Source organism: Canis lupus, chromosome 19 (assembly GCF_011100685.1).
Source record: "Canis lupus familiaris isolate Mischka breed German Shepherd chromosome 19, alternate assembly UU_Cfam_GSD_1.0, whole genome shotgun sequence".
In the NCBI taxonomy this organism is placed as follows: Eukaryota; Metazoa; Chordata; class Mammalia; order Carnivora; family Canidae; genus Canis; species Canis lupus.
In genome coordinates, this window is record NC_049240.1 from 39,426,858 (window position 1) to 39,450,752 (window position 23,895).

At 38.9% G+C, this 23,895-nt stretch overlaps 1 protein-coding gene across 22 annotated transcripts in view; it reads left to right on the forward strand.

The window, feature by feature from the left end:
- The window catches only part of RAB3GAP1 (RAB3 GTPase activating protein catalytic subunit 1), a 144,474-nt gene that overhangs the window by 81,017 nt on the left and 39,562 nt on the right, over positions 1-23,895 (forward strand). For 6 of the 22 annotated variants that reach the window (XR_005374204.1, XR_005374206.1, XR_005374205.1 and 3 more), the window contains exons 20-24: positions 7,045-7,141; positions 7,238-7,341; positions 7,477-7,592; positions 9,514-9,616; positions 20,288-20,401. Coding sequence is in view for 10 of the 22 variants with exons in the window: in XM_038565067.1 (XP_038420995.1) it covers positions 7,045-7,141; positions 7,238-7,341; positions 7,477-7,592; positions 9,514-9,616; positions 12,881-12,901; positions 13,755-13,991 (678 nt within the window). In the remaining 12 variants the exon portion in view is untranslated. Of the gene's footprint in view, positions 1-7,044; positions 7,142-7,237; positions 7,342-7,476; positions 7,593-9,513; positions 9,617-12,880; positions 12,902-13,272; positions 13,679-13,754; positions 15,594-20,287; positions 20,402-23,895 lie in introns of those variants that run through there. The other 16 variants (XR_005374203.1, XR_005374202.1, XM_038565070.1 and 13 more) reach the window with 5 other exon arrangements.

Here is a 23,895-nt window from a genome sequence, read left to right on the forward strand (position 1 = left end):
ATACTCATTCCTAATGAAATTGAGAAATAAGGTTAGGTGGATACTTTCTTAAAATGAAAAATATATATAGACCTCAGTCCTAAACACAGTGTCTTAGTGGGAGGAACCCTAGAGGTATTCTCACTAAGGTCAGCAATGAGGCAGTGGTGCCTACTATCTCCCCTTCCTTTTTATGTTATTCTGAAGGTGTTAGCTTCTATAATTAGAAGAGGCATAGAGAAAGCAGAGGCATAGGACTTGAAAAGAAGAACTATTTATAGGTGGTGTGACAGTATATCTAGAAAAAATCGAAAGTTCGTGATAAAAGTAATTCAGACAGAAGAATTCAGCAAGGTAGTAGGATTTAAGGTTAATATATATCTAGCAGCATTCGTATACACAAATAATAACCATTCTGAAGATGTAAATGACATTTTCTCTTTACTATAAGAGAAAAAAATGGTAAATACCTAGAAATAAACTTAACCAGAAATGTTAGAAATATGATTAAAGAAAACACAATACTCTTGAAAAACACACTTGAACAAATAGATACTGCTTGTTCTTATTTAGGAAGTTTCAGCATCATTAAAGTCAGTTCTCTAATTTATAAATTTAATGCAGTCCCAGTAAGTTACCAAAAGTCCTTACTATGGAGCCAGACAAGTTGATACTCAAATTTATTTGTAAAAATAAACATGCAGGCTTAGGACTCAGGAGTTTGAAGAGTGACTGTTAGTGGGTTTCTTTTTGAGGTGATGGAAATATTGTAAAACTGATTGTGGTATTGGTTGTACAACTCTGTACACTTTAAATGGGTGCATTATTTTAAAAACATGCAAGAGTAGCTAAAAACAGGTAGAAAAGAGCAATAAGGTAAGTGAATGAGGGGAAGAGGAAGGGCAACTAACTCAACCATATACTAAAGCATAGTACACATCCTTACTATTTAAATAATGTGATAATGGTGCATAACTAGACAGCCCAGTGATACAGAAGAGAAAGTCCATAGATATATATAGAAATCTAGTATATGATAAAGATAGCCTCTCAAATCACTGGTATAGATGGAGCTTTTATTTATTTTACTTTATGTTTTAGAGGTGGGTAGAGGGGCAGAGGGGGAGGGAGAGAGAATCTTAAGCTGTGCTTGGAGCCTGACTCAGGGCTTGACGAGGGGGCTCCATTTCACAACCCTGAGATCATGACCTGAGCCAAAATCAAGAGTTGGATCCTTAGCTGATTGAGCCAGCAAGGTGCCCCTAGATGGCCCTTTTAATAAATTGTTTTGGGATAAATGAATAACCAGATCTGTTTTTCATACCACCCATAAGAATGGATTAAAAAAAAATCAGAAGACAAATGATAAACTGGGAAAAATATTTGTAAACTGGGAGAGCTAAATATATATATATTATATATATATATATATATATATAATATATATATATATAACAGGTAAAGGGCCAAATACTTTAGAAATATGGGTAAGAGATTATGAGGAGATTACTCATCCCCCCAAAAGATAATTACCCTTAAATCTTTCAAAAGATGTTCAACTTCATTCATAATGAGAAAAGCGCAAATTAAAAAACTTCACTGAGATAACCATTTCTCACACATCTATTGGTAAAAATTTAACAGCTTAATAAATACTCAATGAGGCCCTGAGGCAACAGCTCTCCTACATTACTGGTAAGAGACAGGATGGTACAACCCCCTGTGGAGGGGAATTTGGCAGTAGTTAATAAAATTTACATATTCATTTACCCTTTCACCCAAAAGTAATCCCACTTCTAGGAATTTACCCTAATATTTTCAACAGTACAAAAATAAAGAAGCACTAAGTTGTTCATTCCTGCATTAATTAGAAAATACTGGAAACTCTACATGCCCAAACTTAGGAGCTTTATTGGTTCATCTACATAACTGATGACTGCAGCTGGTAAAAAAAAAAGAAAAGAAAAGAAAAAAATCTATTAAGTGATAGGAATGTCTAGGATATGTTTTTAAGAGAAAAGTAAAGTGCAGATGAATACATAGTATGCTTCATTTTCTGTAAAAAGATTAAGAAAACGTGTCTCTTTATCTTCACAAAAAGAAATTTATCTTCACAAAATAGAAAACAGTGAAATTAGTTACCCAGAATGGTTGAAAGGGGAGGAAAAAATAGAGTAAAAGGAATATGGGAGGGAGTGACATTTAGGTAAGTGTATACTTCTGTATACTTTTGACTTCTGGAAAAATGTTACTTGTTTATATATTCAAAATTAAAATGAATCAACAAGAATGGAAAGAGGGGAAATGACCAAAACTGAAAGCAAGCTGAGATAGATTAATCCCAAGTGTATTTGAAATGAATAACTACACTGAAATGGGGTCAGGGTTAGGACGAGAATCTAATTCAATAATTTCTGATCACATTGTTAGGTTTGATTGTATACACTCAGGTAGGGGGAAAGGTGGGAGAGCATTGCAAACAAATCTTGAACTCTATTTCTAGATTTTTTTTTTTTTTAGTGATGTGGGTAAGCAATTCTGAAACTTTTAAGTAGATTATTGTTGGAGCAAATTAGTAATTAAATGTGTTGATATTATTGGAAGTTTGTATTCTCACTGTGGAAATGAGATGCAAACATAGAATTGAGGAAAGCAAGGAAGACCAAAGGGCAGCGCATTGGGATTGGAGGTATTGCAAGGACCCATAGATTTCTAAAGTATGGATAGGTATGTGGGTATGTACATATGTGTGTATATATATATATTCCTAGTTTTTTTGTCTTAAAGGGTCTGGAATCAATGACATCTCAGTAGCAGTGAGCACACATATATATTGTTTTCTAGAGCATTACTCATTAAAAGGAACCATGCTTTCGTCAGAGAAATGGTAGGTTTCAGAATTGGGACAAGGAAGGTATAAGATGAGTGTGGAACATCATATGTTACCAGAAAATAAAGAGTGGCTTAAGAAAAGATAGGGGTGTATCATGAGGTAGTTTGAAGAGACTCTTACTGGCCAAGTCTGGACAATTTGAATAGCAAATAACTAAAGACAGTAATGAATTATAAACCATTGGGAAAAAATTGGAACCCCTGGGTCCACATTGGCAATTTGTAGATAAAGAAATGGGAGAGAGGGGAGGCATTTCATAAAGATGGAGGATACATTGTAGTAGGAAACTCTTCATTTTACAACCATATTCATAGTAAAGATTGGTTCCAGTGACACTCCTCAGTAGATGTCTAGGTGGAAATTTGGGTAAAGAGTATCATACTTGCATGGTTTTTAAAGTGTCTCTCCGTGCTCACTTCAGCAGCAGATATATTAAAAGTGTCTCTCCAAGACAAATGGAGAATTGCAAGGAAATAATAACTACATAGTAGAGAAATGGGACAATACTTTGAGTGGGTGGTCAAAATTAATATTACTAATAAGGGGTGGATGCAGATTGCCTATATCAAAATGTGATACTCTGAAGGATCCAACAGCGTTTAGACATTGATCCATGAATACATATTCTGCATCTAATCGTGAGGAAAATTAGGTAAACCCCAAATGAGAAACTTTCTGTTCTAAAAAGAGAAAAAAAAAAAATCTGTTACACTTAATTCTGGTGTATATTAAAGGGACACAGGGACCAACTAAAACATTTCCCAGTGGCCAATACTTGAACAATTTGAGCAACAAAATAAAGTACTGTTGGACTACTCAGAGTATAAGATAAACGTCTTTGAGTCTGTGATGTTACAAATAAATGATTGAATGAATTGGAGAGGAGACAAATCTATGCAGAACTCCAAATCTACTGTGCCCACAAGGAGATGGGGCAGAACTCTCCACTGTATAAGCATGGGATGTGCATAGTGACAGCCTTCCAAAGAGTGCAGTATGCAAATTTGGGAAAATGAGTAACTTTACAGTGCAGAAGCTTGACAGATACTATCTTAGCCAGGTGAGCAAGGTTAACAACAGGGATAAGTCATATTGATAAGTTTCATGTATTCTTGATATGAGGTGATGAAAGTAGCACTTTATAACTCATCTTTCTTCCTAAAATCCCTAACCCCAGTTTGATCATGAGAAAAACATCAAGGAAGTTCCAATTGAGACACTTTTTACAAAATAACCTGACTAGAATTCTTTAAAAATGTCAAGGTCAGGGGTATCTTGGTGGCTCCGTTGGTTAAATGTCTGAATCTTGGTTTCAGCTCAAGTCATGATCTTAGGGTCCCTGTTTTGGGCTTCACACTCTGTGCAGTCTGCTGTCCCCTTCTCCATCCCCCTGCTTGCACACGCTCACTCTCTCAAACGAGTAAGGAAAATCTTAAAAAAATTTTTTTCCTTAGACAAGGAAAGTCTTAAGAAAGTGTCACATGTGAGAGGAGCCTAGAAATATGACTACTAAATATAATGTATCCTGGATTGGCTCCTGGAATAGGAAAAGGACATTAAATAAAAACTGAGGAAATTGAATATACAGATACTGACAGGATGATTCATAATAGCAAAAAAGTGGAACCAAGCTAAATATCAGCTGATGAATGGATAAGTATGACAAATTCATACAATGGAATATTATTAAGCCATAAAAACAAATGAATTTCTGATACATGGTATAACACAAATGAACCTAAAAAGTGTTATGCTTAGTGAAAGAATCCAAAAATAGGCCACATGTTACATGATACCATTTATATGAAATACCAGAATAAAAATTCATGAAAACAGAAAAAATTCAAATTCATGAAAACAAAGTTAGTTTAGTAGTTACCAGGGTCTAGGAGATGGGAGAAATGAGTGAATAACTGCTGTTGGGTAATGAGTTTCTTTTGGGGGTGATTAAAATGTTCTGCAGTTAGATAATGGTGATGTATAACTTGTAAGTATGCTAAAGACCACTGCAGTGTACATTTTAAAGTGGTGAGTTTTATGGTATGTAAATTATTGCATCTAATTTTTTTAAAACTAAGGAAATAAAAATATAAAACTAAGGAATAAAATATGAAATTCAGTTATTCAGAAAGGGGAGGGGAGGGCACTATACTCAAAATGTCCATGTTCTAAAAGACAGACTGGAAAACTTCAAGATTTGTTGAGATTAAAGAGGTATGGAAACTAAAGGCTGTGTGTGATCCTTGACTAGATCCTTGACTAGATTGTGTATGGTGATGGGAAAAGGTTATAAAAGTCATTATTTGGTCCATTGATGAAATTGTAATAAGGATAGTTGGCTAGATTAAAAGTAATTTGATCAGTGTTAAAGGCAGTTTATGTAATCAGAATAGTTTGACTTTTGATTATATAAGAAAACATTTCTTAATTTCAGGAAATACAGATCTTTGGGGATAAAGGACATGGTGTATGTAACATGTTTTCACACTATTCAGAAAAAATGTGTGTGTATATTTATTGTATACATATACAGAGGAAAGAGATGGGTGTGATGAGGTAAAAGGTGAGTTTTGGCAAAGGGTATAGATATATTTTGTATTCTTGAAAGTTTGTTTTGCTATAAGTTACGGAAAACCAAAGTTGAATGGTAAGTGTTAACAAAGATGTATAACATTGGGAACTATTATTACTCTAGGTAAAGATATAAATCTTTTGAAAACTTTGTAAAATAATTTGGAATATAACTTCAAAAAAATAGTCAATTGGTATTGTACATATCCTGATTCTGTTTTTAGGTATATGCCCTCAAAAAATTCCTCTACATTGCATCAGGAAACATACCCAATAATATAACAGGAACCTTGTATGTAATAGCCAGAAATGATGGGGGGTGTCTATCAGTGGAGAAGCGTTTTAATACAGCAGTGAAAATGAATAAACTACAGCATGTATCAGCATATGAATCTCAGAAAGAATGCCGAATAAAGAACAAGTCACTGAGGGGCTGAACCAGAAACATTTCATTTGTCTGAAGATTAAAACCAGGCTAAACTAAGCAATATATTGTTTGGGGCTAGACACATATGTGAGAAAACTACGTAGACAAGCAAAAGAATTAGTAGCTACTTGATGGGTGGGGTGCATGAGAGAAGGAGAGGCATGATCAGGGAGGCACATGGGAATTGGGAAAGTGCTGGTGATGTTTTGTTTATCTTAAGCTGTTTGGTGTGTAAACAAGTGTTCATGTTGTCTTTAGACTGCTTATAAATACTCTGGTTTGTATTATTTCTTAATTCAAAAAAATGATCACACAAAATTCTCCAAGCCAAAAAATAAAGGTTATAAGTCATTAAATGAACAAAGCAAGTTATAAAATAGTATGTATATTATTATTTTTGTTAAGAAATTGCATATGCTTCTATCTTTGTGTTTAAATGGACAGAGAAATAAGTCAGAATATAAACACTTTTCCATTATATGGAAACTTTTCCATTATATTTCTATCTATCTATTTCTGAAATCTGTGAGCATTTATTATCCAGATTCATGCTATGAAATTATATTTCTTTTATCTTTACTCCTGTTGAATAAAGGACTTTAAGGTTAGGGTCCATGTGTTATATTCTGTATTTTTTTTTAATTAGAAAAATAATAAAACAATTTCCATTTTGGGAAAACAGTAAAATAAACAAATTACTGGAAGGTCCCTATCAATATTTAGAAATGTTAGGTGAGAAAACCAAGTTACAAAACAGTATTTACATGCTTAATATTAGTTTACTTAATATGTGTATCAGCATCTTTAAAAATTCTGGAATGAAAATGCTCTACCATTAACAGTTGTTATTATCTCTAGATGCTATAATTTACAGATTGTTTTTATTTTCTTTGTATTTTCCTAATTTGCATGTATTACATATTGGAAACAAGGAAAAAAATGAGAGAATATTTATTAAAGACTGAATTGTTTTCAGTAATGTTGTTCTTGCCATTGCGGGTAGTAGCTACTTACCTGGATGAGTAGGGCAAGATACTAAGAGAAGAGAGCTCTTGTCAACTCTTGTTATAGATGTGAGTTCAGTGGTGCAGAGGATTTTTTCTTCTTTCATAAATGGCTACTCAGTTCTTTGACAATTACATTGATCATTTGTGTAACTTTGTGCCTCCTTCAGGTGCTGCACTATCTGGCAGTACAGAAACCTGCAGACCTCGCTCGGCACCTGTTACCTTGTGTAATTCATGCAGCTGTACTCAAGGTAAAGGAAGAAGGTAAATGTCTTACTTGATTAGTCATTAGTTCATTTCCAAAATGAAAGTATATTTTGCTGACTTATTTAATAATGGCTTTGATCTTTTTAAAAATAGAAAATCTGGAAAACATTTCTTCAGTTAAGAAGATTATAAAGCAGATAATAACCCATTCCAGTAAAGTTTTGCACTTCCCCAATCCAGAAGACAAGAAACTGGAAGTAAGTTTGCTGTAGTGTCAGGATCTTGCCAAGCGTTCTCCCTAGTTGGCAATGATTGTTTTAAAGATACATTTTTAAAAGGCTGCTTTCTTTTTGCTATTTTCCAATGTATGTCTCTCCCTTTTGCACTATCAGGAAATCATCCATCAAATTACTAATGTAGAAGCTATAATTGCCAGAGCCCGCTCACTGAAAGCCAAGTTTGGAACTGAGAAATGTGAACAAGAGGAGGAAAAAGAAGATCTTGAAAGGTAATTGGTATTTGAGTAACGTTTGTCTGCAATAGGAAAAGCCATCATTCTCTTTAGAACATTTTAATAGAATATTGGGATTCTTTTTTGGTACCCCTATATTATTTGTATTATTTGTAACAAGCATCAGCCAGAGACAGAGAAATATTTGGTTATCATAGACTTTGACCTCCCCTGTATTTCTGGGTATTTGCCAGGCATTTCCCCTCCTTCCACATTTAGAAATAAGTCTACCAGGTCTTCTTTCTACTAATGTCCTTGTTTGCTCTTGGAGATACGCCTGCAGTTCCCGTGGAAGAGCTGCTAGCCGCTCTTTGTTACTTGAAATGCACCAGAGCTTTGCTTTCAGCTCTCACTTTTCCATTACCACAGTCTGAGATGTTCTGAAATATTTCTGCTCAGTATTCCTAGTTATTTATTTAATTTTAAACAAGAATTTTGAAAGCAAATGTGTATATCCTGTGTACCTTGTGGACATGTTTTGAAAGAGTGACCAGATGGCCTCACCAGGATGTTACAGATGACCGGGTCAATCTTGTCTTCCTCCTGAGAGAGACTTGGCATCATTACCTGTCCGTATGAGTTCCTGTCCATTTTTACCTGTGGTAGTTGAAAGAACAATGTTGTTTTAATTGTGATAAAGTGTTTCCAAATTTGTTACTTTAGCAAATTGAATTCAATTGAATTAACTTTAAATTCTTTATCAGCCTTTTCAGAAATGAAATGGCATTATTGATGCTGAATAATTAATAGAATATGACAAGGCATGTGCTATCACTCTTAACAAGTTCTTGTTGGAATTTTATACCTTCTGTGGAGTGAAATTTTCTCTTAGCTATCTTTGCTCTTGAAAACTTCATTTTTAAAAGAGAAGAATAATAAAAAAAAATAAATAAAAGAGAAGAATAAGCAATAACCAAGGGAATTGTTTCTAAAATAGCAGTATGAATTAGTGGTGCAGGCATGGTGCCTTTGACTGTGATAGCTTCACATATGTTATCTGTGATGTATTTGGAGGTGTAGTGTTTCCACACATAATGGCATAGTTGAGGCTTTGCCCGCAAAATGTGTATTTTAAGCAGACATGCATGCACACACATATACACACCCACTTTAAAAGAATAGAAATGAGAAATATGGATTATTGTTCTGCTGTATGCATATAACTTGTTTTTTGTTGTCCAAAAATACTGTTTTGTTTTGAGAGAGCATGCACAAGCGCAAGTGGGAGTGGGGGAAGAGGCAGAGGGAGAGGGAGAGAATCTCATACTCCATACACAGTGTGGAGCTGAGTGTGGGGCTTGATCTCACAACCCTGAGATGACCTGAGCTGAAACCAAGAGTCAGATGCTTAACCTACTGAGGCCACCCAGGCACCCCCCAAATATTGTTTTAATTTTTTATTTACTGTAGTATTTTCTAAGTTTCTAGTCTGAAAGGAATAGATGCAGTGTTTCTTTTTACCCTTTGACAGAGGTGAGGTTTTTGTTTTTATAAATATGTATGTATGTATTTATTTATTTATTTGAGAGGGAGAATGTGCATGAGAGTAAGGAAGGGACAGAGGAGAGAATATCCAAGCAGATTCCCACTGAACATGGAGCCTAACATGGGCTCCATCTCATGACCCTGAAGTCATGACCTGAGCCAAAATCGAGTCCAGGGCTTAACCCACTGAGCCACCCAGCCAGCCCCAGAGATGAATTTTTTGAAAATGTTATGAAAACATTTGAAAAGCAGTAAGATCATCATTTGTCTGTTTTAATTCCAAATGTCGCTCTGTTTGTTATAAAAGTTCCACTCTAGCCTTAGTAGGTTTATCCAGTATCAGTTTGAGAATTTGTCCACAAAAATAATTGGGAGGACTGACCATGTGAACCAAGCAGCTTGCTTCTGTCCTGTCATTACCTCTCTCCCCTAGGTTTGTGAGTTGCCTTTTGGAGCAGCCTGAAGTTTTAGTCGTGGGTGCAGGAAGAGGACATGCCGGCAAAATCATTCACAAGCTGTTTGTGAATGCTCAAAGGGTATGTGAATTTCCTTATTGGCTGATCGTGATCTCTCCAGACCTCTACTCAGTAAGGTGCTGTTTTGATTCCCACACATGACTGATTCTTATAGCTGCTGAGTGGAAGTCTGAGCATTGGGTTCGAACATTAAAAAAAAACAATGACTGTCAACAGTGACTTCTAAGTCTTTGAAATCCGCTTGCTTTCTTACATGTGTAAGCAAAATTATAAGTATATTTTAGGATATAATTTTCCAAAGTTAGAAGAGTCTGAAATCCATTATTACGGAATATCATAAGGACTCGGTTAGCAATGGCCAGTGCTGTGTGGTAGGAAAAAATGTAGACTACTTTCAAATTAGAATAGAGATCAGTTTTACCAATTATAAATGCCTTGTACTACAAATGGATTCACAGTTTCACTTGTGAAGTTAGTTTATCTATTTTCGTCATGGTGAATTGATCTAAGGAAGAGCAAGATTTCAGATGTTTAGGACTACGGAAACAGGCTTTAGCACAGAAAGGAAGCCCAGTTTCAAAGATTATTTTAGCTATTACCGCTACTACTAAAAGTAAAGGTTCAAAAAAATATGTAGTACTTTCTGACATCTTGAAACCCTTAAAATTTGAATTTTTATGAAGGTGATGCTAGTTACACTTTGTGTGGATACTGTCTGTACTGATCATGTTTACTGGTTAAGATGATTTTCATGTCAGGGCTCATTAATATGGAAGATTATGATAAAAGTGTTAAAGAGTGTACTACAGACAGTCTCTGACTTACGATGATTTTACTTAGGATTTTCGGCTTTATGATGGTGGGGAAAAAAAAGGGTGTTTAGTAGAAAGCATCATTTGAATTTTGGATTTTGGTCCTTTTTCAGGCTAGTAGTATATGCAGCACAATCCTCTTGTGATGCTGGGCAGGGACAGCAGCATATCCCACTAAGCTATGAGATCTCGAGGACAAGCAGTTAATATAACTACTCTACCCAGATAGCCATTCTGTTTCTCACTCTCTGTACAATAATTAATAAATTATATGAGGTAGTTAACATTTTATTATAAAATAGGCTTTGTGTTAGATGATTTTGTCCAACTGTAGGCTTAAGTGAGTGTTCTGGACTTGGGTATGGTAGGCTAGGCTGAGTTACAATGTTTGGTAGGCTAGGTATAGTAAATGTATTTCCTTTTTTTTTTTTTTTTTTTTAAGATTTTATTTATTCATTCATGAGAGACATACAGAGAAAGAGAGAGAGGCAGAGACACAGGCAGAGGGAGAAGCAGGCTCCAAGCAGGGAGCCTGATGCGGGACTTGATCCTGGGATTCCAGAATCACGCTCCAGGCTGAAGGCAGGCGCTAAACCTCTGAGCCACCCAGAGATCCTCAGTAAATATATTTTCAACTTAGGATATTTTCTACTTAGGATGGGCTTATTGGGGTGTAACCCAATTCTAAGTCAAGGAAGATATGTAAATATAAGGCTGCCCTTTGTCTGGAACTGTGATGACTTGAGAATGACCCACTTTTGAAAGTGTGATTATCAGAATCAAGAATTTTCATGGGTTTACATATGAAATAAAAACTGTAAAATCTCCTTGGAGTCTGTGTGGAGTATATCTAGTTAATATATTCAGTTTCATAGCCAGATGTACTGACCTGAATTTTTAGCAGGAATTGAAACCTGTGATTATTTATGGGATTGTTCCCTAACTTTAAGAATTTCAAGTTAAAACCAAGTATTTTATTTCCTTATAAATTAGAGTTCTAGAAAACAATAGATGCTTACTTTGATTTATTTGTTTTTGTCTCTGGCATGAAATCAGGAACCAAGTTTGTTTCTGCTTCCTATATATCTTTCACCAGCTCACTAGCCAGAAGCTAATAACCACATTTCCTTGTCACCACCAATATGAATTTTCCCTCTTATTGCAGAAATTCTTTCCTCTGTCCTCATTTTTAAAAGCTTCTATGTTAAGAGAACTTGAAATTAAAGCATTTTTATTTATTTATTTTTATTTTTTGTTTTTTAAAGCATTTTTATTTTTAATGCTGAGAGTATTACTTGTGAATATTTAAGCAAAATTATCTTCCCCAGAATGGAGATAGTGCCCCCCCCACCAGAATGTCACTAAAGGCTCATTGTAAAATGTAGAATAATACAGAAGATTATAAAGGAAAACTTAATCACATTAATCTCACTACCCTCTGATCACTGTCAACATTTGACATGTAGTGTATATAAATACATCTATATTTTATAAAAACAGGATTATATTCTGTGATTTACTTTGTTATTCTTGTTTTCCTGTTAATTATCTTATTCCTTTAGTAAATGCAGGAGTGTATAATCTTTTCAATGGCCTTGTATAGCTAATCCCCTTTAAGGGATACTGAAATTGTACATTTTTCCCACATTATGTAATTATAAAAGATTTCAAATTGTCAAACCTTGTAGGGAATGTTTTTAGGAAATTGGCAGACTTTAATCCAAATAACAAGCACCTTGTTGGTACATTTTTTTTTTAAGATTTATTTATTTATGATAGACATAGAGAGGCAGAGACACAGGAGGAGGGAGAAGCAGGCCCATGCCAGGAGCCTGATGTGGGACTCGATCCCAGGACTCCAGGATCACACCCTAGGCCAAAGGCAGAGGCTAAACCGCTGAGCCACCCAGGGATCCCTGGTTGGTACATTTCTGAACTCAGATCTTAAAAGTCTGGTTGATGTAAACCATTCAAGTTTATTTACATAACTTTTCTTTTCGTAATTAACTGACACTTTATATCAATTTTACTAATTAATCAAGATTTTAACTCTTTTAGAACATTATGAAATTTCAATGAGAATTTTGTATAGCATACAGCAATTTTACATGCTTAGAACTTTTTGCTTAAAATTATACATTTAAAAAATTATACATTTTAATAAACTTCATTCTGATTACATTTGTAATTGGTGGTGTATTCCACTGGAATTCAGCAAATAAACCACAGATTGGATTTTGCCTCAGTTTTATCAGTTTTGCCCATTAAATGACACTGTACGTTGCCTGTTGAACCATCAGATGCATGAGAAGTAGGATATGTCTGCTCAATATAACAGCTAGGTGTGTTTTATGTGGTGTGTATTTGTCTTGATATTCTTTTGATAGGATCATGTTCCTTAATGTAGTGCATGCTGTCTCTGAAATGATCTTGAAATCTCTTGTCTAGCTCTTTTAAAACCATCTTGCTCGTTTCCTTTTCATCACTGTTTCTTTTCTCACCTTTTCTCAAGCTGACTGAATCTTCTGATGAGGTAACAAAATAGCTTTTGTCCCTCATAGTTCCTTGTTCCTTCCCATCCCTCTAACTTCATAAGGTCATTAAGACTAACCACCTCTTTAACAGTCTAATTTGGCATACCTTTCATGCTGATGTTTAGTATAACATGATTTCGTATTTCCATTGCCAAAACAATACTCTTTTTTTTATATTGATGGTGTTATGAAAGAAATCAAGTAATTAGAGAAATGAAAAAAGTATATTGATCAAGGTTGAAATGAAAGCTCTAATTGGATTTTTTAATGCAATTTTAATGCAAAAAATAGATGCCTTTAATACTAAGAACTTCTCTTTTGTGGCCATTGCTGTATTACATGGACCTGTATCACTTCTTTATCACCTTAGCCGCTCAGCAAACAAAACCAGTGTCCCCAGTTTTAATTTGTCAAGTGAACCTTAAAAAGAAATGAAAGAGTGGAGATAAAAACCATTTTCCCAGACTCTGGGGAGAAGCAGCTCCTTACTGGACTGAGGACATCAGACTTGAACTTGGGTTGTTGCTAGAAGAAACGTGTAGAAACCAGTACTACACTTTCCCTCTTCATCAGATGTCGGAATATGGCCCTCACTTTTCAAAGCAGATTGCTTGGCAGTCATTATCTCTTTGTCTCTGTCACCAGTTTATTTGTAATCTCTGGCTGCTCATGCAGTGTTTCAAGCTTCTTGCTTTTTCTGTGTTTTTGAGTAATCATAACATGGCTGACTGCATTACTGAGTAATGTAGAACATTTTTTTATGTATATGTCATGTTTATTCATCTGTCCTTCAAAATGATCGAAGTTTAGCATTGGACTTGCTCTTGAATTTAGCATTTGATTCTGTTCAAGGCTGCAGCCGTGGCTCCACCAGAGGAGGAACTGAAGAGAATGGGCTCTCCAGAAGAGAGAAGGCACAACTCGGTGTCAGACTTCCCCCCTCCTGCTGGCCGGGAACTCATTTTGCGCACCACTGTGCCACGCCCGGCTCCATACTCCCGTGCTCTGCCTCAGCGCATGTACAGTGTTCTCACCAAAGAGGATTTCAGACTTGCAGGTGCCTTTTCATCAGATACCACCTTCTTCTAATTCTTCTAGAGCAACCTCATTTATGGCTTCAGAGACTGTGCTGACCACTCCTGTGGGAGCAAGGTTGTGCCAGTCAGAACTTGAGAGGCCATGAAGAGGACCTGTCCAGTCTCATGATCAGGAATCATACCAGCATCTGAAAGACTTTCCAGCACCGTGCTTGGGCTTTTTTGTATCTTGGTTGGGTCAGAGAGAATGAGCTTGAGCTATTGAAAGATATGTTCCCCAAAGAGATGGCCCTTGTTTGACTAGGGATCTTAGGTAGGAGTTGGGGGGATGTGCAGGGACCAGAAAAGCAACACGAGCTCTCTGTACTCACTCATTTATTCTTTCCCATGGGAAAAGTGGGCTTGTGCTCATTTATTCTTTCCCGTGACTATCTTGTGCTTGTGCTCATTTATTCTTTCCCGTGACTATCTCTTAGGCTGTCGCCTTGCATTCACAGTCTGTATAAACACATTTGTTACATGTGTTAGTATCAGGTATGCAAAACAGAGTATCTATTAATTGGGATTTCTGGATATTTTGGTGGTAGCTTCTTTTCCCAGAATCTGTGTTTTTGAAATACTAAATGACATTGTTTATTCAATCATCTAGTGGCCATTTAATTGTACTAATTAACTTTTGATGAGTATTTTGAATATTCTAGGAGAAAACCTAGAATTTCATAGTTTATGTGTTTTTCCATGTTAACTATGACCTAAATGTATTCCTTCTGATATAACTATATATTAAATGTCACTGCAAATTAGTTTTATACCTTACCTTGTAAGGTTTGTTTCTCTTGTTTTGTTTTTGGTTGCAGTAAGATGCCAACCTGCAAACTGTTCCCATCTCTTGCGGTACAGCATGCATTCCTTTTGTGATTGTTGGCTAGATACTATATTTAATGGAGTAGAGATGAGCACATGCTACAAATATAACTTTGGAACATAGAGATTATCATGTCGTTAGTATAATTTGGTGTATGTGCTAATGTAATGAATATAAGATTATTTCAGTGAACTATTTTGCTTTTGTGTTTTAGTTAAAATGAAAATAATCGTTGGGGATATATAGCACCCAATAGAAGAATAAGAGCAACATATTTCTAGTTATGTGGTGATCAAGATTTATTAAGTCTCTGTTGCTATTTGGCCTCTGTTCAGTCTGAAATCTATTTTTAGGCCTAAACTTCCCATTTTAATCCAAAACAAAAAATGATTATCTGAAGCATAGACTTTGCCTCTGTAATTTAAATAATTAATAGAGCTGTGTAAACCTAATTATATTATTTTTGTAATAAAAAGTGTACATATATATGTCTGTGTGCACATATATATGTATATATGTATATATGAAGTAGGGGAGGTCCTGATTGGTCCTGATTTGCCTCCCAGCCTTCACAGTGCTTTTCTCTGAGATGCTGGACTTGACTGCTGCTGGTAAACCATACAGATCAGGCCTGAGTACTGAGCACTGTATCAAGTAGAAAATGGATCTTTCAAGGACAGGATTTGTCTGCTTTCCGGTGAGGAAGTTAAAGCAAAGAAACGTTTTTTAAAGAGAGGTTGGACTTTAAAATGTCATTGTAAATCTAATAAAAAGAAAAGTCTTGCTTTCTCTGGCTACTTTTCTTTTCTCTCCTCTGGTGGGCGCTTTGGTCTTATTTCAGTTAGTTTTATGCTGTCTCACATCTTCCTAAATATTTGCAGCCTGCTGAGTCTTGCAGGGGTCTCAAGAACGCTCTCTGTGCCTTCTTTTTTAGTGGCAGTTACCCCACTTTACTTTTATTATAGTTATGTTTATTTCACAGATATTTTTAAGCACCTGCTTTCAGGCACTATACTAGGCAGTAAAGATAAAACATAGCAGTACACTCCTTCCTTTTCAGTGACCTTTCTGTCATGTAGGGAAGGTTGATGCTACATTGCCATAAAATGGAGAGTATAGTCAACTCATCTGTGAACTGGAGGTCCAGCATTTATTGTATAAATTCATTCAGTAGCAACAGAGAGTAATACATGCATTATTAGTGAATAATGTGTCTAATAATAAGGTATTATAAGAGAGGTTTTTTTACTCAGGCTTAGGGATCAGGAATATCTTCATAGAGGTAATTTCTAGGTTGGGACCAGAAGATGCGTAGGAGCTGATGAAGAGTTGGGAAAATATTGTAAATTGCTTGCAAAGAAGAACTATACCCTGTCCACTTGTGGATAATTTAATGTGATATTGCCGCTGCTCCCCCATGAAGTGGAATTTACTTTGTATATTTGGACATTACTTGTCTGGAGTTAGCCATGCCTCTTTGGTCACTGGAGTATTAGCAAGTGTGACACAGGTGGAGACTTGAAAAGTACTTGTGCCTCAGGGTTTCCCTCTCTTCCTCTGGGAACCCTGAGATTTGCAAAGAAGCCTGATGAGGGAAGAGAGAGTTAGGTGGTTTGTTATGTAGCAAATATGACCTGATGCTGCAGGGGATGGGAAGAGTGTCACAGGTAGGGAAAACAGAATGGGCAGAAACTCAGAGACATAAGGAAACATATCTTTGGAGAATGGCCAGCCTTTCAATTTGCTGGGAGTGAAAAGAGAAGAAATGATGTTTGTTAGGTCACCTGACATGAAACTGAGAAGTTCTGTGTTCAGCACTACCACAAGTTTGGGCCTTATCTTCAGGGCTAGGTCGTGACTCATTGAAGAGGTTTGTGTGTGTGTTTGTTTTAAAGATTGATTTTTAGAGAAATAACATAAGAGAATGGGGGAAAGGGGAGGGGCAGAGGGAGAGGAGTCTTAAGCAGACTCTGCCCTGAGCTGGGAGTCCAGCCTGGGGCTCCATCTCACAACCCTGAGGTCATGACATGAGCCAAAGCCAGGAGTCAGTCACTTAACCGACCAAGGCACCCCAGTCATTGAAGAGTTTTAAGCAAAGGAGTGACATGGTGGGTTTCAGACCGCACTGTAGCAGGGCAAATGGATTGGAGAGGCTAAGAGACCATATACACATCCTGGATCTCATGAGAAATTGGAAAGTCACAGTTATATCAGTGTCTTGGGTTTTTTTGTTTTTGTTTTTTGTTTGTTTTTTAAATTTTATTTATTTATGATAGTCACACACAGAGAGAGAGAGAGAGAGAGGCAGAGACACAGGCAGAGGGAGAAGCAGGCTCCATGCACCGGGAGCCCGACGTGGGACTCGATCCTGGGTCTCCAGAATCGCGCCCTGGGCCAAAGGCAGGCACTAAACTGCTGCGCCACCCAAGGATCCCTGTTTTTTTGTTTTTAAATCCTCTGTGCTTTGTAATGTGCTGTAAATAGCCTGACAAATGCTTGTGGAATCAACAGGAAGCGTCCTCACGCTGGGACCCTCCCACACCTATAAATTCCTATAGCACCATAATAATTCAGATATTCTATGTATTTATATTTATATTCATGAGTTCAGCAAATGTTTGTTGAGTGCCAACTATGTGCCAGGTACTTACTGTCCTGGGAATGGGGATACAGCAGTAAATGGCAGATAAAAGACCCTCATAGATACTATTTATACTATTTTTAGGGACACCAACTATAAACGAATTATCTAAGGGGAGGCAGAGTGCTTTTTTATTTTATTTATTTATTTATTTATTTATTTAAAGATTTTTATTTATTTACTCATGAGAGACACAGAGAGGCAGAGACACAGGCAGAGGGAGAAACAGGCTCCACACAGGGAGCCTGACGTGGGACTCGATCCAGGGTCTCCAGGATCATGCCTTGGGCTGAAGGCGGTGCTAAACTACTGAGCCATCCGGGCTGCCCAGCAGTGTTTTTTAGACAGGTGATAAGGAAACATCCATGAGATGGTGGCATTTGAGTAGAGACCTGAAGGAAGTGAGTGAACAGGCCTTGTGAGAGTCTGGGAGATGATTCCAGACAGAGAATGGTACATGTAAAGCCCTGAAGTGGGAGTGGGAGTAAACGTGGTAAGTTGAAGATACAGATGAAAGGCCAGTGTGGTTAGAGTAATAAGCAAAAGGTAGGAAGTGGAGGAAAGAAAGTCAGGACAAAGGTTCAAGGACCAAATTACACAATTAGGAATTTGGGTTTGCTTCTTGATTGAAAAGGAAGCCAGTGGAGATTTTCAGCAGGGGGTATTATGATCTGACATTTATAGAATTCTTACCCTGGCTGCAGAATGAATACACTGTAGAGACGGGTAGAAGTAGTGAAACTCCTTAGGAGAGCTGGTGGTTTGGACTGGGATGGTCACAGTGGAGGGGCTAAAACGTAAGCAGGTATGCTGTATATTTTCAAAACAATGCACAAAATTTGCTGATGGAATGCATGAGGGTATGAGAAAGCCAAGGATGACTTGAAGGTTTGTGGCCTGAGTAACTGAGTGAATGATGCAGTCGTTTACTCAGATGTGGAAGACTGAGGCAAGAGCATTTTGGGGGGTGGTGTAAGGTTCTGAGTTAGGATATGTTAATTTTGATAGAGCATCTAGATCCTTGTGGTGGAGCCAGCCGTTAAGATGGCTCCCACTGATCCTTGCCTCCTGGTATTCACACCCTAATGTGAATCCCCACCCCCCACATTTGACCAGTGAACATGGAGGAAGTGTTGATACGTGATTGATCTCTAAGATGAGGTTATAAAAGCTGTTGCAACTCCTGTTCTGGCTGCTTGTTCTTGTGTGCATGCTCTCTCTCTCTCTCTCTCTCCCCCCCCCCCCCCTCATCCCTTGCTCTGGGGGGGGGGGGGAAGTCCACTTACATATCAGAAACAACCCTGAGAGCTCACATGGGGAGGAATTGAGGGCTCCTGCCAACAGCCTTGTGAGTGAGCTTGGAAGTGGATTCTCCTCAGTCTCAGGAACTGCAGCCTCCTGAGGCACCTGGCACCAGAAGTACCCAGCTGTGCTGCTCCTGGATTGCTGACCCTCAGAAATGGGGTGAGATGATGATTTTATTTTAAACTAAGTTTGGGAACAGCTTGTTTCACAGCAAAATAACAAAATACCCAAGTGATTATGTCATTTTGGGGTTTCAAGAAAAGATTAGAACTTCTGCAGTAAAGTGAGAAATTTAGATATAGACAGTACTTAAGCACAGACATTGGGAAGAGGTCTGGAGATTGAACCAGAGATCAGGAAGAAGGAGGAGGACTGCCAGAGGAGACTAAGAAAGGAGCAGGTGTTGAGATGGAAAGAAAACCTTAAGTGTGATGTTCCAGAAGCTAGGAAGGAAAATATTTGAAGGTGGTGGGTGTTGATCAACTGTGTCAAATGCCATTGAGATGTCAAATAAGATGAGAGCTCAGAATTGATTGTTGCATACCTGTGGGTGCAGAGTAGCAATTGCATGCAGAAAGGAATCCAGTTCTTACTGGGAAGAGTAGAGAAGCGATTGGCTGGAGGGAAGCTGGGTGCATTTAGCACTCCTACTCAAACCAGATGGGGTTGTGGTTGCTGTGCACTGTTCATTGCTGGGAGCTTGAGGGCATGGGGTATCTGGGGTAGAGTGTTACGTAGGGTAGGATAGAGGGCAAGAGCATGAAGCCACTGTTCCAAGCCAACTGTAACCGTCTTCCCTGCCTCACTCTTGTTGCCAGCTCCTCTCCTCTGGCACACAGGGTATGGATAGGGCTTTTAGCACTCAACAAATGCTGAATGGATGAATGCCTCTTGATGGCAAGGGAGGCCCCAACGTTATGTTTGAATCATCTGGACTCTAATTTTTGGCCATTGGGCACTGTGAAACCAGAATATTTCAGAACGTGAGCTCTTGGAAGTCAGAGGACTGCTGCCAGCATTTCTCTAACTCTGAGAAGTGGGACATGGCATCAGCCTATATAAATGGGCTTGGCTAATTCTTGAAATACAGAATAAAGCTAGTTCATTTTAGCATGCCTTCTTTGCCAGCAGTTTTCCCTTGGCAGCTTGTGATGTCTGACAGGTGGTCACGGATATATCTTCCTCAAATGAACACTCATCTGTTGCAGGGAGCATTCCTGGGGTGAGCTTACCAGCCAAGGAAGGTGGTTGAGTAAAAGGCCCTACTTGGCCCCTCGTCAGAGAAGACAGACCGTGGCCCAGTGTGATGGATCTGTGGGGAGCACTCCTCTTGTCCCCTCTGTGTGGCCCTTCTCGGTAGTGGGGGCCTCTGACAGTTATTGACAGAAACCTTGATTTCAGCTCAGAGGCACACATCCCTCTGCTGCTTTCCAATTGGATGAGCCTTTCTAAGGAACTACATTTCTTCCCTCTCCAGTTGATAAAAAGCTAGAATTTTTTCCCAGGTAAAACCATGATAGAATATCCTTTGTTTAAGTTTGCAGGTTTGTCTTCATCATGTCCCAGAATAAAGTGGATGAATGGCTTGTGAGGGAGATGTGCAGGCTGGGCTGGCTCATGCTGGAGGAGCCGCTAATTGGGTTCAAAGCTGGTAAGTTGAGACTCTGCAGTTCTAAGCTTGTGATAAGAAGTATTCCCCAGAGAAGAGAAACAGAATTAGTCACTATATTTGTTTCCTAAGGCTTCTGTAACAACGTATCACAAACTGGCAGCTTAAAACAGCAGAAATTCATTGTCTTACAGTTCTGGAGGCTACAAGTTTGGGATCAAGGTGCTGGCAGGACCAGGCTCCCTCTGAAACCTGTAGGGGAGAATCCTTTCTTGCGTTTTCCTAGCTTCTGGTGGTTGCTGGCCATCCTTGCTCTTCCTTGGCTGGCAGCTGTAGAACTTCAGTCTGTGCCCGTGTTGTCACATGGCCCTCTCTCTTGTGTGTCTTTGTCCTCTTCCTATGACACCAGTATGACCTCGTCTGAACTTATTACATCTGCAGTGACCCTGTTTCCAAACCTCACACTCTGAAGTACTAGAGTTTTAGGACTTCAGCATGCCTTTCTTTTTTGGAAGGGGGCAGGGTCATAATTCAACACATAAAAGCGTTCAGAAGCCATCCAGTGGGACAGATGCCCATCTCTAGTTTGTGGTGGGCCACGGAGCATGATGTGTAAAAGCATAGGCCTCCCTCCAGAGAAATGAGTTTTATTCTCTGCCACCTTTGATCACCCGGAAGACACTGGGCTGGTACCTAAAGTCTTCCTCTGCCAAAATGGGGACAAAAATAAGTATCCCAACACATTGTAACAGAGTTAAACAAGATACTATCTAAAAAATGCCCAGCATGGTATAGGTAGTTATTTAATAGAGACAAGCTCTTTAAAGGAACTGTACTTTAAAGTGGTACAACTAGGGGTGAATGAATGGTTGGTTAACTATTGTTTAACGCGAGGACACACCTACCCAGCCAGTGTTCCTAGAGATGATGGCCCAAATAGCCCCGTTGCACGGAGTGACTCCAAAATCACCTACCATCTTATCAAATGAACTGATTGCTTTTAATCCCCTTTCTCCCTCCTTGGGTCACAGGCTCCATATTTAATAGCTGAGTACACCGTGTCAAGACAGAGGACTAGGGTGGGAAGTTGGAAAGAGTTGAGACACATTCCAGGCTGAGGGGCTTATCTGAGTCTTGCAGACATGGTGCCGGTGTTGGTGTGGCCAGGGCAAAGAGTGAGATGAAAGAGAGGCAAGGTAGCAGAGGAAGTGGTGGTAGGTTCCAGAGTCTTCCTTCCCTGTGAGAACTTGGACCTTGTCGAGTGACAGTGGAGGAATTAAAAAGATTTTTTAGTGAGAGAGGAGCAGGATTGGACTCGGACCTATACGAGCTGCAGTGATACCCACAAGGGATGGCAGTGGCCTTGAGTTGTATGGTTATGATGGAGTAAGAGATTCAGCAGGTGACACCGACAGGACTTGGTGAAGCTCGGGAGGTGGTTAGTGAAGGCTGACGTGTCTTGCATGCCCAGCTCTGACCTGAGGGGTACGTCATCAGCCCAAGCACAGCCACTTGCAGTGTAGCCCTGTCCCAACACCTCCAGGAAAACTGCTCTGTCCACACTCTAGGGAGATCTGCATCCTTTCTGTTACATGACCCATGGTAAAACGATGTCTGAGGAAATGTCCATTATGTACAGCATCCAGGAGTCCTCAGTCTTACCAGTTTGCTAATGACCTGGAAGGAGAATGAGCCCAGTGCCACTCACCTTTCCTTAAGCAGCCTCCTCTGAACACACACACACCTGCTTGTGTTAAGCCTTTGTCAGGAAAGTGCCATCGGCTCCCTCCACGGCTAGTCAGAGCTGATGAACAAGTGATGGGACACAGATCAAAACTTTTCTTAAGTTCTTCAGCCATTTGACAGTTTGAGTAAATAATGACTTCTCGGTGCTATTTATTCACATTCTTCTTTCTCAGCCCTATTTTTGGCCCAGAACACTCTTTATTTTTGTCCATGTTACATAATGAGGGAACTGCATTCTTAGTAACCCACTGTCACTCCTGTGTTATCTTGCCTACATGAAAAAAGGAAGTATTTCTGGAGTGTGAATTTCCCAAACGTTCTCAACTATTCTGGGCCTGAAGGCATAACGTCATGGAGGGAGGACTACAGCGGGGGAGAGGGCCCAGTCTTCCTCAGCTGAGGCTGAAACCTGGTCCTTGGAAGCTGGCGGGAAATGTCCTGCATGCCCTGCTCTCCCTGGCCAAACGGCAAGAGCTCCTCTCTGCACAGTTTTACATTTTCAGCAGCTGACTCACGTGCCTAGGAATACTCTTAATTGTTGTTTTTCATTTATGTTGCTTCAGGATATTCCAAAGATCAGTGACAAAAATGACCACAAGCAAATGAAACGCTCTTCTTAAGCAGTCTAGTGATAGGTTGAACCCCTATAGGGGGTCAAAATAGGAAAGCAAAGCTTGTTCCCAGCTGGCCATCAGGAGGCTTGTGTAGCTTCATTGGATACGGCATAAGAAGGCAGCTTCCTTGGAATGGGTCTGTTGCTCAGTCCCAACTGGATGTGTCTCGGCTGAGCCATTGAAGGTCTATAAAAAAACCAAATCCGTCCAAAGAGCCCAGTAGTTTATCTCATGCCATCTGGCTTGAGAGCCAGACACATTTCCTTCATGGGTTTAGGGAATTCCCCAAGAGTATCCTGGTTGGAAACTGTTTCGGGAAGCTGTTGTATGACCAACCTGTGGGAAAAGCTGACCTGCCGCTAAGCATAGGGGCTGCTGGAGGCAGCCCAAGGACTGCTGTACTGTCCTAACGGGGACAGGTCAGCTCAGCAAGCCTGGTGAGAAGGTCAGGGTATAGATAATCCTCATCATTGAAGATTTCATCTGAAACTTTTGCAAAAAGTCAAATCATATATGACCTCAAATCAGGCAGTTGTCCCACAATTAAATAAGTGAATCCAGAGTTTCTCAAGCACAAGTCATGTATGGTGTATCTTAAAGGAACAGCTTCTTACAGACCCTGGCATTTATCTTCAGATCATTCAGCAACGCTGTGGTAGGAATTTCAACTGCAAATGTGTGCACCCCAGTCTTCATGTGAGTCAGAATAGCTGGTAGTCATTGCTCAGCCTATCAGTGAAATGAAAACAAAACAAAACAACAAAATAGTAACACTTTTAAGAAGGATCACAGAACCCAAAAGACCCTGTGGTGTGATAAAGGTCTATGGAACCTGTCAGATGTGGTAGAGAGCTACTTCCAGGTAGAAACCCAGCATGTTAGCTTAATCACAATCCTGTATTAAATGGACAACACCAAGCTGAAACTTTATACATCCATTTCAAGAGTTTACTGCACATAAGGTGCTCCCTGCTTGTGAAGGAATGGGCATGGGCCCATGGGTGCAGGTGTTCTGCTAGCCCTCCTCCAACTCTGTGGAGAAGACAGTTCTAAGTTTGTGCCATCCAATGTGCTCTTTGGGGTTCATGATGGGAGGAGCTGAAGAGGTGGAAACCCACCAGGCTGTGAGAGCAGCATACATAAGGGCCTGGACAGATGCATGGGAAGGTCAGAGGT